This window comes from Carassius carassius, chromosome 32 (assembly GCF_963082965.1).
Source record: "Carassius carassius chromosome 32, fCarCar2.1, whole genome shotgun sequence".
Lineage (NCBI taxonomy): Eukaryota > Metazoa > Chordata > Actinopteri > Cypriniformes > Cyprinidae > Carassius > Carassius carassius.
The window spans coordinates 27291916-27310215 of NC_081786.1; the positions used below are offsets into that span (position 1 = coordinate 27291916).

The 18300-nt window shown below is 38.3% G+C and overlaps 1 protein-coding gene across 4 annotated transcripts in view; it reads left to right on the forward strand.

Annotated features, from left to right (window-relative positions):
* ralgapa2 (Ral GTPase activating protein catalytic subunit alpha 2) overlaps window positions 1–18300 on the forward strand; it is a 164716-nt gene that overhangs the window by 70642 nt on the left and 75774 nt on the right. For 2 of the 4 annotated variants that reach the window (XM_059520864.1, XM_059520867.1), the window contains exons 11-22: window positions 398–571; window positions 663–797; window positions 2462–2610; window positions 2696–2807; window positions 4171–4408; window positions 4998–5171; window positions 7302–7427; window positions 8047–8157; window positions 8808–8875; window positions 8957–9047; window positions 16553–16741; window positions 18086–18187. In XM_059520864.1, coding sequence (XP_059376847.1) covers window positions 398–571; window positions 663–797; window positions 2462–2610; window positions 2696–2807; window positions 4171–4408; window positions 4998–5171; window positions 7302–7427; window positions 8047–8157; window positions 8808–8875; window positions 8957–9047; window positions 16553–16741; window positions 18086–18187 — 1669 coding nt within the window. The remainder of the gene's footprint in view (window positions 1–397; window positions 572–662; window positions 798–2461; window positions 2611–2695; window positions 2808–4170; window positions 4409–4997; window positions 5172–7301; window positions 7428–8046; window positions 8158–8807; window positions 8876–8956; window positions 9048–16552; window positions 16742–18085; window positions 18188–18300) is intronic. The other 2 variants (XM_059520865.1, XM_059520866.1) reach the window with 2 other exon arrangements.

Consider the following 18300-nt stretch of genomic DNA (forward strand, 5'->3'; position numbering starts at 1 on the left):
CGCTTTTATCCAAAGCAACTGAAAGTGCATTCAGGCTATACATTTTTTTTTTTTTATCAATATGTGTGTTCCCTGGGAATTGAACCCAAAAACTTTTGTGCTGCTAACGCAATGTTCTACCACTCATTATGGTTATTATTGGTATTTTGGTTAGACAAACTGTATCTGGCATTTAATTTTTATATAGGCTGCCCAATGACAGGAAGGGAAAACAAAGAACATTGTTTAACATCTATTGTGTTTTCAATATGTAGATTTTACCTGTAGATTTTTACACCAGTATGTATACACACACAATTATAATACATACATCTGAATTGAGCAGTTAATCAATTGATGATTTGATGTTATAGAAGACTGTGTAAGTGTGTCATATTTGTTTTTTGTCATTACTTAGGCTTTCCTTCTGCCGGCCTGTGAAGCTTCAGCCACTCGCAAGGTGATCAAAGTATATAGGAAGTGGATTCTGCAGGAAAAACCTAATTTCATGGCTGAGCCTGAGACAACAAGCCAGGAGGAAGATGGAGAGGAAGAGCACCTCATCTCTGAGACGGACACTGCACACGTGCAGGTACACTCAGGCACAAAATTCTGTTGGTGCTGATTCATTCATTCATTCATTCAAGTTATTTCCACTCACCTGCTCTGTTCCAACCCGTCAGGTCTTGGAGACTCATGGACACAAACGATCGTCCAGCTGGGGGCGCACTTACTCCTTCAGCAGTGCCATCAGCAGAGGCTGTCTGACAGAAGAACAGAACCAGAACGTGAAGGCTGGCGTCCAGCCCACCCTCCAGGTGCTCACACACATGTGTTTCTGTCAATTGTTGGGACTTTCCATGGACTTCTATTACTTTTATACTGACCAAACGATATTTTCTACCCCCTAACCTAGTGGTTCTCAAACATTTTACAGCAGCGTACCCCCGAGGGCATTTAACATTCTTCTGCGTCTCCCCGCTCTTCATCTTAGACCGCAGTCACACTTTTTCTGTTAAAACATAATATTTGCCCCTTTACATTGATTTACAGGTGTATTTTTACCTTTATGGAAGCAAATATTTTCTATCCTTATTAATTGTGTGTCATGTTTGGTCATATTCTTAACATTCCATTAAATGTAGTATTTAAATAATAAATCAAGCAACTGATAAATAATAAAAGTATAACTTATTAGACATTAGCAGTGATACATTTTTTTTATTATTGTTATTTCAAATAGATGCTTTTTAAAAAAAAAAATGAAAGAATGAAAGCAGTAAAGAAAGAAAGAAAACAACATGTCTTGTCTATTTAGAGGTCAGGACGTTAACAGGTCAGAGATGATGAAGACAAGTGCAAAGAGGAGAAAAGACTGTAAGCAGGCAAAGAATAATAGCCCACTGTGTTCACAATGTTCGAAATATGGGAAGAAAATTAAAATATTTTTTAAATTGGGCGTATAGGGTTGTTAACGTAGCACTGAAGAGGACTGTCTTGAGAAAAGTTTTGATGGCAATGGCATTTTCTTCTCCTCTTACCTCTTTCTAAAGCGCAGCACTGCTTTGTTCACGGCGGTAACCAAGTAAGCGATATATCGTGGCTGGTTCATAAGCGCCACCTGCTGTTAGAGAGAGAGTTCGCGCCTCATTTAGACCTGCTGTTTCTGTTTCGTGCAGATGTGATTTATTTTATACAGTCTATGGTTTTATGTAGCAAAAAAATTTAAAATTAAAATAAAACCTAAATTCTGTTTTTGTTTTAAATCCTGAAATTATACAATCTAATTTAAATCAAAATCAACTGCTCGTGCAACATGCGTGCAAGCATCTTTGTTTGGATTGTGATTAAAATGCAGTGGTTGCCTCTAATTTCAGATCGTTACAGATATTTTTGTTTAAGGCCAGTTAGTTTTTTTTTTTTTAATAAAGCAAATAGCCAGTAATAAATTGTTCTTTAAAAATCACTTTCAGAATCAGCCAATTTGCTATTCAAAAATGAAAAGAAAATTTGATTCTGTATCGGTTATGATCGGTGCATCACTAATTAAAATAATAAATAAAAGGCCTCAATCTGGGATGTGTTTTTCTATCAATTCTTCAATAGGTAGATCTTGTTGTTCATAAAAGCTGAGGTCAGGGATCTTAGGCTTAAAAAAAAAAATAAAAAGTACAAATGTGTTGTGCTGCTTGAACAAAAATATGTGGGTCAAACAGAACCCAGCAAAATGAAGGAAAAAAAAAGATGGGAATTATTAAATGTCTCAATTGTTTTTAGTCTTTAACAAGCTACGGTGGCTATAATATAGGTTTATATAATTTATGTGTGGCTCTAGCAGTTTACTTACTTGTAAGGAAATGAATGGGTCCCTAATACAGAACTAGTACCTGGATTCAACACAACAGAAGTGTTCAAAGATCGTAGTTATTCCAAACTTATACCTGCTGCATCGTTGACAATGAGCTGTTCTGTGTGTTCTCAGGTGTTCCTGACAAACTCTGCCAACGTGTTCCTGTTGGAGCCGTGTCAGGATGTGCCCAAGCTGCTGGAGAACCAGCTGGAGGTGTGCAGAGCTGTGCTCAGCGTCTACCGTCACATTATCATGGAGCAGAACATGGACCGCCCCACCTGGTCAGTCATTGAACCTCAGTAGAGCTCTCTGCTTTACCAGCTGTTCGCAAACATTCAGCTGATTGTGTGCATCATATTATTCTAGGGAGCAGTTGCTGCAGGTGTTGCTGAGAATCACAGAAGCAGTGATGAAGAGGCCACAGGAGAACCAAAGGAAAGACACGTTCGCCCACAGCCTGGCCAGCATCCTCTTCAAAGTGAGTACAACATGAACAACCCAAGGCCTCACACAGGCTCAAAACAATCTGATCATGTGCACACATTGTACCGTGCCTTCAACACGCTGAAGCAAACACTATTCACAAGCAACGGATTTAGGTTTTCTAATAATTAGATGCATTAAAGCCACAACCAGAAGCTGAACATTTCAGCTTCCTGTTTTTCATTTTGTAAAACCTCATCATCCGCTCCTTATAGTCCAATGCCTCTTGGCTCACATCGCAGAAATACATCTTATATAAAGTCTGTATATGGCAAAAAAAAAAGATGATTATTGCACACCTCGGATTTAAAGTCACAGTCTCTAAATGAATCCAGTTATGATTAACAATTCTCTCAGCTATGCTGTAAACTTAGTAGAGAGCCCAATTACTGCCCATAAATATAATATTAGGTTACAGTTAACAACAGAATCCTATTAGTTTCGATTCATCAACAGTTCAGCTACAAGATCTATTTGATTCAATTGCTGTTCATTTTTTAGGCATTGTATGGAAACATGGAAAATGGCATAAGACAGCATTTATGTCACTTATAAATCTAATTGTAAAGGTTATGTTTTCCTTTCATTTTGGCATTTACTCTTGTCATACATTAAGACATTGATAACAGGTTAAGTAAAATGTAATGTATATACAATATTATGCATTTATTTAGCAAAATGCTCTTCTTCTATGAACGAACAAGCTGTGAACACTGAATGACTTGCCTGAGGTAAATGTAATGCTATATGATGTTTTGTTTAGATTTTGTTTTATTAATGTCTTTCCCCAGTTGAAATGATTACATTTATTCAGCAGTGATGCATTTATAAAACAATTGTTTTGCAAATGTAAAAAGCCCTTTTCAGAACATAAGTGAAATGAATAACCCTCAGGCTGAAGGAAATGTAAATTCACGACTGTACATTGGAAAGCGCAGCTCAAACTAATTACATGGAGAATATGATGCAGGAGAAGAAAGTTCAACACTATTCAGCAACATGTAATTTTTGTTTAGTATGGTTGAATTGGATCATCGAAGGGCAGTCACAAAGACATTGGTTATGTACTGTACTGTATTTAAGACCACCAACTGCTAAACCGTCGCAAATGTTTCTATATAATAAAAATCATGTATTTTGCTGTAACAGAATAACTGGCAAAATTGATTTGAAGAATGACTTTAGATGCACAAATATTCTTTAATTTCTCTCTTTGTGTAAGGTCTTGGATCAAACTCTGATGGCAGTAAACCTGCTGTAATACTTTATAATGCTTGTAAGATTGTTATTGCTGCTGTATATGATGATGTAGTTGATATGGCTGTGTGACTTGCTGTGTGTGCTGCTGTCATTTGCAGACGATCTTCGTGGCGTGGGTGCGGGCCAACCTGACCGTGTTCATCTCTCGTGAGCTGTGGGACGATCTGCTGGCTGTGCTGTCCTCTCTCAGCCACTGGGAGGAGCTGGTGTTCGAGTGGGCCAGCATCATGGACTCTCTCACTGCAGTACTGGCCCGTCACGTCTACAGCCTGGACCTCCACAACCTACCGCTCGACAAACTCTCAGAGCAGAAGGAGAAGAAGCAGCGGGGCAGGGGTGGGTGTTACATGCTTAAAAATAAGCAAATACATTGTTTTATTCACAAATATTAAATGAAAAGTATGCATTTAATAGGTAATACTGTACATTCTTAAGTGTCTGTATAAAGGCTGTCACATTTTCATGTCCTTATTAAAAAAATGAGCAGAAAAAATAAGCATCCTAGCTTGATAGAAACTGTGCTTCAGTTGATCTTGCGACTGAACTGCAGTTAACTCTAAAGAAAATACACACAAATATGAAGAGCATAAGAGACTTCTCTCAAAGTCATTACCAAATCTTACTGACCACAAGCTTTTGAATGAGAGTGAGTAATATGTTCAACCATCGAAAATGCTGGTGAAATTGCTGCTTTTATTAATTGATCCCAAGTTTATCTACCATAAACAATACACTGTCACTTTCTTTTGGGTAATCACGTTCATTTTCATCCTGCTAAATCAAATGTCTTCTTCTACTCAGAAATATGTCACATTATAAAGAAGAAAATGGATTGTGAATGCCATTTTGACTTAAAGTAGCACCCCTGGGTTTATATCAGAGACAGTCACAGTAGTAATGAGGTGTGTGTGTGTGTGTGTTTCAGGAGTGTCGCAGGACTCCCAGAAGTCCACAGATGCAGCGCGGCCGTTCTCCTTGAGCTGGAGGAGCTCTGGAGACCAGGTGGGCGCTCAGGAGCCCATGAGGTTTCGCAGTGCCACCACCACTGGAGCTCCTGCTGTGGAGAAAGCTCGCAACAACGTCAGGCAGAAAGCTTCAGGTTAGAGTTCGTCTGCAGCACTCCTGAACACAGTCTATCGCAGATGTCTGCAGGGGGACTTGCTTACAGCTTGCTTCGTTTTATTCACTTAATTCTAAACTTTAGTTAACTAAAACTCCATTTTAGTTTTTTAGTTTTTCCTCCAAATCCTTTTTTTTTTTTTTCACATTTCAGTCTTTCTGTATTCTGTTTTAATGGTTAAATTCAATTTTAATAATCAAAAGCCATGTCTAATCAATTAAATTCATAAAACGTCAACAATTGAATAATTTTATTTTGGTCTTGTGAAGTGCCACACGACAGAACTTTAATGTTCAAATTAAAACATGGAGGACAAAATGTCACAAGTTTTTGTCACAATGTCACAACTTTTGATTTATTCAAGCAAGATTTGGCAAATTCCGAGACGTTTTGCATTATGCTGTAAATTCAATTTTTATGACTGCATTCCACAATCCCATCCGAAATTCTTCTGTTGCTTTGGTCTTACACGCACATGCACAGAAACATTTCCCTTTGAATCTTTCCTGGTTTGGAGATGATTGTGTCTCGTTGTGGTGGAGAGCTTGTTGAGTTTGGAGCAGATGCGTTTGAGTCTGAAGGACGCCTCTCGCACACACCGCCCCCAGAAACATCCTCGATGGTGTGTGTGCGCACATGAAACGACGTGGCTTTTCTTTTGCCTAATTGGATTTCTCCTACATTGATCTTCAAACAGCCCAGTGTCCTCCCTCCTCGTTAGGAGAGCCGCCTCATCAAACTGCCTGCCTGTTTTTGATAGTTTCATTAAGAGCGTAATTAATGCTCATTAATATGCATAAATAGGTAACTCGGCGAAAGCGATGTAATCTAGAAAGAAAAGGCGGTAATTAAAGCACGCCGTGGAGGGAATAATAGAGCGCTCCGCTTTCACGGCTCTTCTCCAGACGTGACATGGAGTGGCCAAAAAAACACAATGCTAATATTTTGTCTTATCAGAGCTGGCAGAGCAAACTTGAAATAATGTGCTTCATATTTCCTTCTTGGGGATTGAGTATCAAAGGACGCCATGAGCCGAACAAGAGCGCGGGAAGAAATCCTCAAAGTGTGTCCTCTGTTTGACTTCAGCTTATTTCTGGTAAAAATAGCGATCGGTTGTTGGTGAAAATGCTCTTTACAGAACAAACACTTGCAGCATTCATTCAGGTTGTGCTTTGATGTGATGCATTCATGGAGTCGTGAAAGTGATTCTGCACTTTAGTCTGTGTGTTTTTATTGGCGTTCACACTTACTATTGCTCATACTTTGGCTTAGTCATTTCAACAGCCCATTGACCCTGAATCCTACCGAGACACGACTGATATATCAGTGGAGCTTGAAGAGAGGAAAGGTGTGTAGCGTTTCTGGAAGAAACCAGACTTACAGCTCACTTGTGTAAAAGATTCATTCTGTTTTTTGTTTTTGTTTTTTATCCCTTTGTCAGACTGTCATTCTCAATTAATGTTGTCAGCACCCTAGACATTTTTACTCTCGTTTGGTTCTTGTATGCATTTGTTTTGGACCTTTTTTTATGTTTGTGAGTCTGAGAAACGCGACTGTAGGCGTAATCGTATTCTCCATCATCGTTTTGCTTAAAGTAATATTGGCATCAAAACAATAGACAAAACAAAACTCAAAACCCCTCAATGACTACCTCTATGTTAAACTGCAGGCGTGTTCATTTACAGCTGAACTGTGTCATTTTTTATAATTATAAAATGAAATACTGTCTCCTATTCCAGTTCAAAATGCAGAGATATTTCAAAGTAAGCTAATAATAGGTGCTTTCAAACAAACCATCACTCTGAGCAGTGTTGGCTGACCCATAAGCTAGCATCTTCACAAAAACCAATAGGATTTTCCATTGGTTGCAGAAAATAAGTTCTGGACCAACAAAAGGTTTCTTCATCAGAATAATCTTTACAAATGAACACAACTTTACAAATTCTGAAGCCTAAATATTGGTTTGGTTTTCTGGCACAGAAATGACACGCTTCACCTTTAATAAATTGTCTTGCTATTGCCACAGCTATAGAATACAACTGATCCTTTTCCCCATCTCTCTCTCTCTCTCTGTCCCCTGTGCTCTCTCTCCTCTGCTTCTGTGGGCAGCTAAGCGAAGTCAATCTATCAGCAACTGTGTGCATCTTTGTGAGGCTTTGCCGGCCACTAAGAGTGTGCCCATGCTGCTCCACACTGTCAGCTATTTCTTACCTGGTATCTCTCACAGACTCTCAGGTAACTTCCTGTCTCTGGCACGGAACTTTCTTTTCCTGTTTTCTGTCTTTCCGTCATCTGCTTTAAATTAAGATTTAGCATAGCCAGGAAAAAGCAGAAAATCCATTGTATAAATGCTTTGTTTTTACAAGGATACTTCTATTTCCTTTCAATGCAGACCACCAGAGGAAGTGCAGACAGCACTAATGGAAACACTCACTCATTTAATTCACGCTCCAAGAACTGAATCAAAGAGTATGTCTAGATGCATGTGGAGCATCTACTTGTAACTTTGCAGGAGCATCAAAAATTTGTAGACAGTCCGAGATTGAAACCCTCACGAACCAGAGGGAAAGCCGCAAAAACTGTTTAAGCGCACTATATTACTTATTTTGCTCGATTCTATATCATCATGCAAAATCAGAAGGTGTTTTCCATTAGTGCCCTCAGAACTGCTTGTGGCAAACTTCCACTTAATTATTAAAGCACAGTTTATGATCAGATTTTCAGCATGCATGCTTGCCCTGTCAATATGAAAGGGTCCTATGAATAGAACGTTTTTCTTGTGAGTCAGGTGAAGCATCGGTGACTGTGTGTGTGTGTGTGTGTGTGTGTGTGTGTGTGTGTGTTTGTCCTCTAGACGTGGAGGAGTGTCAGCTGTCTGAATGTGAGATGGGGGATGGAGACAGTCCTCTACCCCGCAGCAGCAGCACCTCTGACATCACACAGCAGATAACCGACACCTTCCCAGGTACCCACACACATCACACTCATGACTGGAGGGCTGTAGAAATAAACCTGTTTTGCTGAATAGTACTTTAGACATAGGATGTAGTATGTGTGTTAAATGATGTAGAATCACGGGAATCTCGTCACTTCTTCATTAGTTTCAGAAAAACAAAAAACAGTGCCAGCAGGATGCCAGGTGACTGGTTTTTACAGTCTAAAATGACCGAGATTGCTTTTCAAAAAAAAAACAAAAAAACAGAAAGAGTGAGAGAGAGAAATGGCATGTTGTATTTGCTGCTTTTTTGTGGGTTGTACTTTAAATCTTTATTTTTGCAACAAGTAAAGAGCTTTTATTTTTGTGGACAGCTGTTGTTTCTCAAATTGTGTGAAAAGGTGCTGTGCTTTGCTTTGAAATGCAGATAGACTGTATGCTTATTTACATAAATCTCAACAGGAAGGGACAGATTAAACTGTATTGATATTAGTGATGTTTATTAATAGCTCTTAGCAAAAAGATGCCATCAAACAAAATATATGCATTGGATTGTTTGCACAGTTGTCATGTTAGCCAATGTAGCTTAGACTAAGAATTAGTCTGCTGTAGGAATTTGCTTGACGATCACAGGCAGGCAGCATGATTTCTGATATGTGGGCTGCTGGTATGAACTGCAGGTCAGAAGAGAGAGGAGTCTGTGTCTGAGAGCAGCTCTGCAGGGAAGAGAGAGAGCGACGCTCCCACGGTCAGTAACATTGCACTGCCATAGATTTAGTAAATGATTCTTCACCTGCTTAATGTATTGAAGTTTTGTGGATATTCTCAGATTGTGATCCGGCGGAGCAGCAGTCCAGCAGATCTGGACTCTCCTGCAGACGGAGCCCCAGCATTTCTGAAGATTAAACTACGGGAGAAAAGTGAGCTCTGTTCGATGCTCACTCCTGGCATCTTTCTGTTCTTCTTGTTAAAATATACAGTATACGTGTATATATATATATTTATATATATATATTTTTTGCTTGGTTGTTTATCATAATAGTACTACTACGACTACTACTACTTAAAATAATAATGTAAAAATTAAGTTTTATTTGTTTTGTTTTGGTTTATGCTTGATTTTAATAGAAAAAATGTAAATTATCTTAAATTAAAAGAAAGAATAGTAAGGTAGTTTGATATAAATCATGTATTAGTTCAATAGGAATTATGTTATATTATAAATAATTATCAAAATAATGCATTAATAAGATAACACATTAACTAATAATTATAATTTATCTATCTCTACATTATGTGTGTCTATACTGTATGTATGCATGTATGCATACATATATACAAATACAGTGTGTGTGTGTGTGTGTGTATTTATATTTGGGGCTGGACGATTAATCGAAAAGTAATCGAAACCGAAAATCAGAACCTCTAACCGACGTAATTTTCCCATGTCGGTTATTTAGGTTTTTTAATCCTGTTAATACTTCCCCCTAAAAAGCATGTTACCGCGTGTGTAGCCACATGACTCTGCCCCGTCCACTGCAAAAATGATGCATTAGAATTGTAGGTGTCCGTTAAGGAGGCAGCTTTAAGGCCCGCCTCTGGTATACTTCGCATTCCGCGTTCTGTTCCGTCTCACACAGCTTCATCCGCACAGCTTTCAGAAGGCAGACGAACTCGACGAGCAGTACCACTTCTGTTCTGTCATCATTCACCTCGTGCATGCGCTGTTGACAGCCGCTCACCCCGTCCGTGTGCAGGCACTTTTTTAGACCGCGTGGACTGATGCGTGGCTGTCCGCGAGCCCTCTTGATGACGAAAATTACATAATGCAAACGGTGTGCGGATGCGGGTGGTCAAATTATACTTTGGCCTTTATCAGTGGCGCACGAGATGCAGTGACAATATAAAAGTGTCATTGCATTAGAATGTTTTTGTTAACCTATACAGTTGAAGCAACTAGATGCAGCGCTGCTGCGATGTTCAATCAAAATATTGCGGAAAAAGAGAATGTGGAGAAGATCTTGTTTACGTCAAAACTGAAACCAAGCCATTCACACAAAATGCATATTTCACACATATTCTAGAGAGGGACTTCTTCTATTACTCTTGCACTCACGTCATGTAAAATTAAGGTGGGTTCAGTTTTTTTCCAAAACAGACTTTATGGTGGGTTTCCCCATCCTACTGCATCTCATGTTTAAATGAAAAATGTTATTGGCTTTCACCCCTTTGAATTAAACTATGCATGCACACATGGTGCTGTTTTGTTTATATTTCTTTAAGCTACTTAATTATAATTGGTTTATAAAATTTATTTTAAATATTATGCTTTTTTTTCAGTCATATTTTCTTATCCTTTGAATAAACGTGCATTAGTAATATTTTGCCCAATGCACACTCTTGTGGCCTCAGAAGAGAAGCCAAAAGCTTTTCTTCACCCTAACTAAAATAATGCATTTAAAATTCGAATATAATTTTTAATATAATATTAATATTAAGTGGAAGATAATATTTATTTGCAAATTCGAATTTAATTTTTCAGCCATTTTGACAGCCCTAGTTCGCACAGCTGCATTGTGGCACGAACACTCATATAAACCGTAGCCGTGAAGATTGCGCGCACAGAGAAACGCGGAAACTAGTTCTTAGCGCTGTCCTGTGATTTATCACTAGCTTAGAACTTATAGTATATTTTTCTACTTTTGAAGGAACTAGGCTATTTACAACCCCAGCTTCACAATAATATATAGAGTCAGTATGACTAATTCACACGCAATCACTCGTACTGGTACTTTGCTAATTTATCTTATATATTTATCTGATCTTTATTTATCTTTTACACCGAGCAATAATCTGTAAGAAATTTTACAAACGTAGATAAAATAACTGCTGATAGTGAGCTATGATGTCAGATCGCTCTTTGAATAGGAAAAAAATATCTCACCTTTAATAGTCAATCATATTTACAGTACAACCCGTGTCAGTGAACTATGAGGGCAAAAAAGCAAAACAGAAACAAAATAATTGTTCATTAATCGTAATCGAGGTAAAATGTTCAATTAATCGACGTTTTGATTTTAGGCTATAATCGGCCAGCCCTAATATATATATATATATATACATACATAAATACCTGTATAGATGTACATTATGCTGCCTTTATGGCTACTTGTCATGTAAGTAAATAATTGGATTTAACTGAGAATTTACAAATAATATATTTTATTAGCTCACTAAACACAGAGCTTGCAAAAATGAAGATGTCATCAGATGAGTTTGTATGAAACAGAAGAGGGTGAGTGTGTGGTGTGTGTTATGAGAGACAGCTCCGTGTAGCAGTTTTTATTTTATTTTTTCTCTAGAATCTTTATCTTACTATCACTCTCTGTTTTTTAAAGTGATAAAATATAACTTAATTCACACCATATTTCTGATATTATCGATCAATCTTATCAGATTAATTTCGATCGTTCACTTTTAATTTATATCCGTGAGTGCAGTACACCTGCAAAGCGTTAGCACTCGTTAGCTTGTCATTAGTGTTTTCATTCGAACCTATCGCTGTTTTTTTTCTCCTCTCATCTCTCTCGCTCCAGTTTTTCACAAGTTCATCAAACAACAGCAGTAAGAATATTTCATCAAGCACGGTGAGTAATGGCTTCTCCTGCTATTGTTACTTGCACCTCTTGCCACATGTACAGTTTATCTATCTCTGTCGCAGATGAGGGATTCACATGTGATAAATGCAGGGAAATAGTTAGGCTGACAGAGAAGATTTCAGAATTAGAGACACGCATCCAAACTTTAATTGAGGACAGTAAGAATTTTAGGGCTCTAGATACGGCTTTGGATGCGTCTAGCTCAGGGATTCCTGTACATTGTTCGGTTCCGGAAACAGAGCCCCAGCAGCAGGGCAACTGGGTGACGGTGAGGCAGCGTAGTCAAAACACCGCTCTTCTGTTCCGATCAAAACATTAAACCGGTTCTCCCCACTCAGTGATGCACCCACTGAGAAACCTGATGAAAGTGCTCTAGTTATTGGTGATTCTATTGTACGGAACGTGAATATAGAGACACCAGCCACCATAGTCAAATGTTTACCGGGAGCCAGAGCGCCTGACATCTTGGCAAATTTAAAAGTGCTGGCTAATGCTAAACGTAAATACAGTAAGATTGTTATTCATGCCGGCGCTAATGATGTTCGACTTCGCCAGTCGGAGACCACTAAAAATAACATTAAAGAGGTGTGTGAACTTGCAAGCACGATGTCAGACACAGTAATATGCTCTGGTCCCCTCCCTGCTTACCATGGTGATGAGATGCATAGCAGATTGTCATCACTCAATGGCTGGATGTCTAAGTGGTGCCCACAGAATAACATAGGTTTCATAGACAATTGGACGAGCTTTTGAGGCAGACCTGACCTGTTGAAAAGAGATGGTCTTCATCCCTCCTGGGGTGGCGCCACTCTTCTCTCTAGAAATAAGGCAAATAGTCTTAGAGTTTATGCTTGACTAACTGGGGCCCAGGTCAGGAAGCAGACAGACTGGCTAAACCGACCGTCACAGAGGTCAGCTAATTCTCAGCATATAGAGACTCTTTCACCTAGATATCACACTATAGAGACTGTGTCTGTTCCCCGAACTAGAAAATACAAAAAACGTCCAAACCAAGTTAAGATTAAAAATTTAATTGAGGTTCAACAAATAAAAAACAGATGCAATATGGATAAACAAATGATAAAGCTTGGCTTATTGAATATCAGATCCCTTTCTACGAAAACACTTTTTGTAAATAATATGATCACTGATCATAATCTAGATGTGCTCTGTTTGTTATATTACATTATTTCAAATGAGTCCACCCCCCAAGATTACTGTTATAAACATGAGCCGCATCTAAAAGGCAAAGGGGGAGGTCTTGCTTAAATTTATAACAACGTTTTCAGGATTTCTCAGAGGGCAGGCTTCAAGTATAACTCGTTTGAAGTAATGGTGCGTCATATAACATTATCCAGAGAAACAAATGTTAATGATAAATCCCCTGTTATGTTTGTACTGACTACTGTATACAGGCCACCAGGGCACCATACAGACTTTATTAAAGAGTTTGGTGATTTTACATTCGAGTTAGTTCTGGCTGCAGATAAAGTTTTAATAGTTGGTGATTTTAATATCCATGTTGATAATGAAAACGATGCATTGGGATCAGCATTTATAGACATTCTGAACTCTATTGGGGTTAGACAACACGTTTCAGGACCTACTCGTTGTCGAAATCATTCTCTAGATTTAATACTGTCACATGGAATTGATGTTGATAGTGTTGAAATTATTCAGCTAAGTGATGATATCTCAGATCATTATTTAGTTCTGTGCAAACTTCATATAGCCAAAATTGTAAATTCTACTTCTTGTTACAAGTATGGAAGAACCATCACTTCTACCACAAAAGACTGCTTTTTAAGTTATCTTCCTGATGTATCCAAATTCCTTAGCATATCCAAAACCTCAGAACAACTTGATGATGTAACAGAAACTTATGGACTCTCTCTTTTCTAGCACTTTAAAAACAGTTGCTCCTTTACGCTTAAGGAAGGTTAAGGAAAACAGTTTGACACCATGGTGTAATGAGTATACTCGCACCCTAAAGAGAGCAGCCCGAAAAATGGGGGAAAACAAAACTAGAGGTATTTCGTATTGCTTGGCGGGAAAGTAACCTATCCTACAGAAAAGCATTAAAAACTGCTAGATCCGATTACTTCTCTTTTAGAAGAAAACAAACATAAACCCAGGTATTTATTCAATACAGTGGCTAAATTAACGAAAAATAAAGCCTCAACAAGTGTTGACATTTCCCAACACCACAGCAGTAATGACTTTATGAACTACTTTACTTCTAAAATCGATACTATTAGAGATAAAATTGCAACCATTCAGCCGTCAGCTACAGTATCGCATCAGACAGTGCACTATAGACCCCCTGAGGAACAGTTCCACTCATTCTCTACTATAGGAGAGGAAGAATTGTATAAACTTGTTAAATCATCTAAACCAACAACATGTATGTTAGACCCTATACCATCTAAGCTCCTAAAAGAGGTGCTTCCAAAAGTCATAGATCCTCTTCTGACTATTATTAATTCCTCATTGTCATTAGGGTATGTCCCCAAAACCTTCAAACTGGCTGTTATTAAGCCTCTCATCAAAAAACCACAACTTGACCCCAAAGAACTAGTTAATTATAGACCAATCTCGAATCTCCCTTTTCTGTCCAAGATACTAGAAAAGGTGGTACTGTATCCTCACAATTATATTCCTTCTTAGAGAAAAATGGTATATGTGAGGATTTCCAGTCAGGATTCTGACCGTATCATAGTACTGAGACTGCTCTCCTTAGAGTTACAAATGATCTGCTCTTATCATCTGATCGTGGGTGTTTCTCTCTATTAGTTTTATTGGATCTTAGTGCTGCGTTTGACACAATTGACCACAATATTCTTTTGCATAGACTTGAACACTTTGTTGGCATCAATGGAAGTGCATTAGCATGGTTTAAATCACACTTATATGACCGCCATCAGTTCGTAGCAGTGAATGAAGAGGTATCATATCGATCACAAGTGCAGTATGGAGTACCTCAAGGCTCAGTACTAGGGCCACTACTCTTCACGCTTTATATGTTACCCTTGGGAGATATCATCAGGAAACATGGTGTTCGCTTTCACTGTTATGCTGATGATACTCAGCTCTATATTTTTCGCGGTGAAACACACCAATTTGAAAAACTAATGGAATGCATAGTCGATATAAAAAAACTGTATGACGAGTAATTTCTTACTGCTAAATTCTGAAAAAACATAGGTGTTAATTATAGGACCTAAAAACTCTGCTTGTAATAACCTAGAACACTGTCTAAGACTTGATGGTTGTTCTGTCAATTCTTCGTCATCAGTTAGGAACCTACAGTAGGTGTGCTATTTGATCGCAATCTTTCCTTAGAAAGCCACGTTTCTAGCATTTGTAAAACCGCATTTTTCCATCTCAAAAATATATCTAAATTATGGCCTATGCTCTCAATGTCAAATGCAGAAATGTTAATCAATGCATTTATGACCTCAAGGTTAGATTATTGTAATGCTTTATTGGGTGGTTGTTCTGCACGCTTAGTAAACAAACTACAACTAGTCCAAAATGCAGCAGCAAGAGTTCTTACTAGAACCAGGAAGTATGACCATATTAGCCCGGCCCTGTCAACACTGCACTGGCTCCCTATCAAACATCGTATAGATTTTAAATTTATTGCTTATTACTTATAAAGCCCTGAATGGTTTAGCACCTCAGTATTTGAATGAGCTCCTTTTACATTATAATCCTCTACGTCCGCTACGTTCTCAAAACTTGATAATTTGATAATACCTAGAATATCAAAATCAACTGCGGGTGGCAGATCCTTTTCCTATTTGGCGCCTAAACTCTGGAATAACCTACCTAACATTGTTCGGGAGGAAGACACACTCTTGCAGTTTAAATCTAGATAAATAAAGACCCATCTCTTTAACCTGGCTTACACATAACATACTAATATGCTTTTAATATCCAAATCCGTTAAAGGATTTTTAGGCTGCATTAATTAGGTAAACCGGAACTGGAAACACTTCCCATAACACCCTATGTACTTGCTACATCATTAGAAGAATGGCATCTACGCTAATATTTGTCTGTTTCTCTCTTATTCCGAGGTCACCGTAGCCACCAGATCCAGTCTGTATCCAGATCAGATGCTGGATCAGCACCTAGAAAGGACCTCTACATCCCTGAAAGACAGCAGAGACCAGGACAACTGGAGCCCCAGATACAGATCCCTTGTAAAGACCTTGTCTCAGAGGACCACAGGAAACGGATGATTCTTCTGCACAATCTGACTTTGCTGCAGCCTGGAATTGAACTGCTTGTTTCGTCTGGTCATTGGAGAACTGACCCCCAACTGAGCCTGGTTTCTCCCAAGGTTTTTTCTCCATTCTGTCACCGATGGAGTTTCGGTTCCTTGCCGCTGTCGCCTCTGGCTTGCTTAGTTGGGGTCTCTTCATCTACAGCGATATCATTGACTTGATTGCAAATAAATGCACAGACACTATTTAACTGAACAGAGATGACATCACTGAATTCAATGATGAACTGCCTTTAACTGTCATTTTGCATTATTGACACACTGTTTTCCTAATTAATGTTGTTCAGTTGCTTTGACACAATGTATTTTGTTTAAAGCGCTATATGAATAAAGGTGACTTGACTTGACATAAAAGAAGCACCATCTTCAGATAGCTGTATTAACGGTCTGTATGGTTATACACTGTCAGGGAATAACAGACCACATAGATCTGAGATAACTAATGATTCTGTCGACATAACCTCTCTTCTGTCAGGTGAGAGTGTGAGCAGTGAGACGTCTAATGGCTATCTGAATGATGCTGACATGGGTCTGCTGGCGTGGCACTCGGTCGAGGAGGAGCCGGACTCTCCCTCCACACACGACACGAGCATGAGCATGAGTGTTACTGTGGACACAGTGAGCCAGAGGAGCCTCCTGCTCAGCCACACTGAAGCATTGGCAGGTACCACAACTCCCCTCTGAACCTTGATCCTACCCAGCACTCATGTGTCCCGTCTGTGACAACCCACACCACTCTGTGCAAGCTGTCGTCTTGTTCTTGCCCACCCGTTTGGTCTCAGTATTTATAATGATGATGATAGCAGAATGCCATATGATGAAAGGAATAGTCTGGGATAAAAACAGCAGCATCAGTGGGATTCTGTCATTGATTACCAGTTAGAAAAAAAGCAGCACACTTGCACTTAAATTCTGTAAAGTGATACAGCACCAGAATACACATTACAAAATAGACAATTCATCACACTTTATTGAAACTTAAACATTATACACTTAAAGATTATAAATGTTAGCATGAGATTGATGCTAGAAAAAATGCCTTGTATATACATATATAGGCATATAAAAAATAAAACTATATTTGTAAACCGTTTATTATCCATAGTCTAGGTTATCACTGGTGCTGTGAGTAGAACAGTATTTTTTAACCCAGAACATTCCTTTAAATCAGTGGTTCTCAACCAGGAGCCCGATGTCCAAGGGGAAGCAAGATGCTACAAATTGTTTAAAAAAAATCATTGAAATAAGCTTAAAAAAAAAATCTAGATTTTAGTTCTTATTTTAATTTATCTTCTCTGAAACTTATATTTAATTATGTATCATATTTCATATTTTTTTTTTTTATTTCATTATTATTATTATTATTATTATATATTTATATATTTTTTTCCCAGTACCTTGGAAAACCTGGGTATTTGAGAAACACCAATTAAATAATTAATAAAAATGTGTACAATTTTAAAAGCTAATATACATTTTTTTATGATGACTGTTTATTCATTTGATTGAAATTGTGTGGAACAAATCCTTACATACATATTATATGTAAATGTGTGAGACGGTTAAAATGCTGTAATAAAAAATAAAAAAGTCTTACATTTTCTTATTTTTTTTAATATGTTGAATTTATGATTTAAAAAAGGGACTGCAGAGTGTGACATGATATCACAACCATTGCAACCTTTTTATATATTGCATGAAAGTTTAGTGTGACTGCCCCTTTATTTAGTAAATCAAAAACTGTAAAACTCATGTAAATTCAGTGGTTAAAAAGCGGGGAAGCCTTGAAGTACATTCATAAAGCCTCTAATCCTTAGGTTTATTGTCAGGCCTTGGAATAAGGTGGAGAAGCACTGCTTTAAATCATCTTAGCGTCTGCTATTGATTATTCATTGATTGTATCAGGATCAGCTGTTGTGCCTCGTGTGTCTTTAAGTGTGTTTGATTTCCCTGTTTGTGTAAGATGTGATTCCACCACCCTTCCATCCATCACTGTGTTGTTGTGTAGGGTCAGATTGTCCCCCAGTGTCTCCGGCTCTCCTCCTGCCTCATGGCTGCTGTGAGGGCCCTCAGCTCCTGGAGGATGCCATGAATGTGCCTCACCATCTGGGTATTGCACTCATCCTCTCGACCTCCCTCAGACCAAACTCATCTTGTGTGCTTCACTCTAGCTCCATCTGTCCAAGGCAGCATATTTCCAGACCTTCACACAGGCAGCTTTCT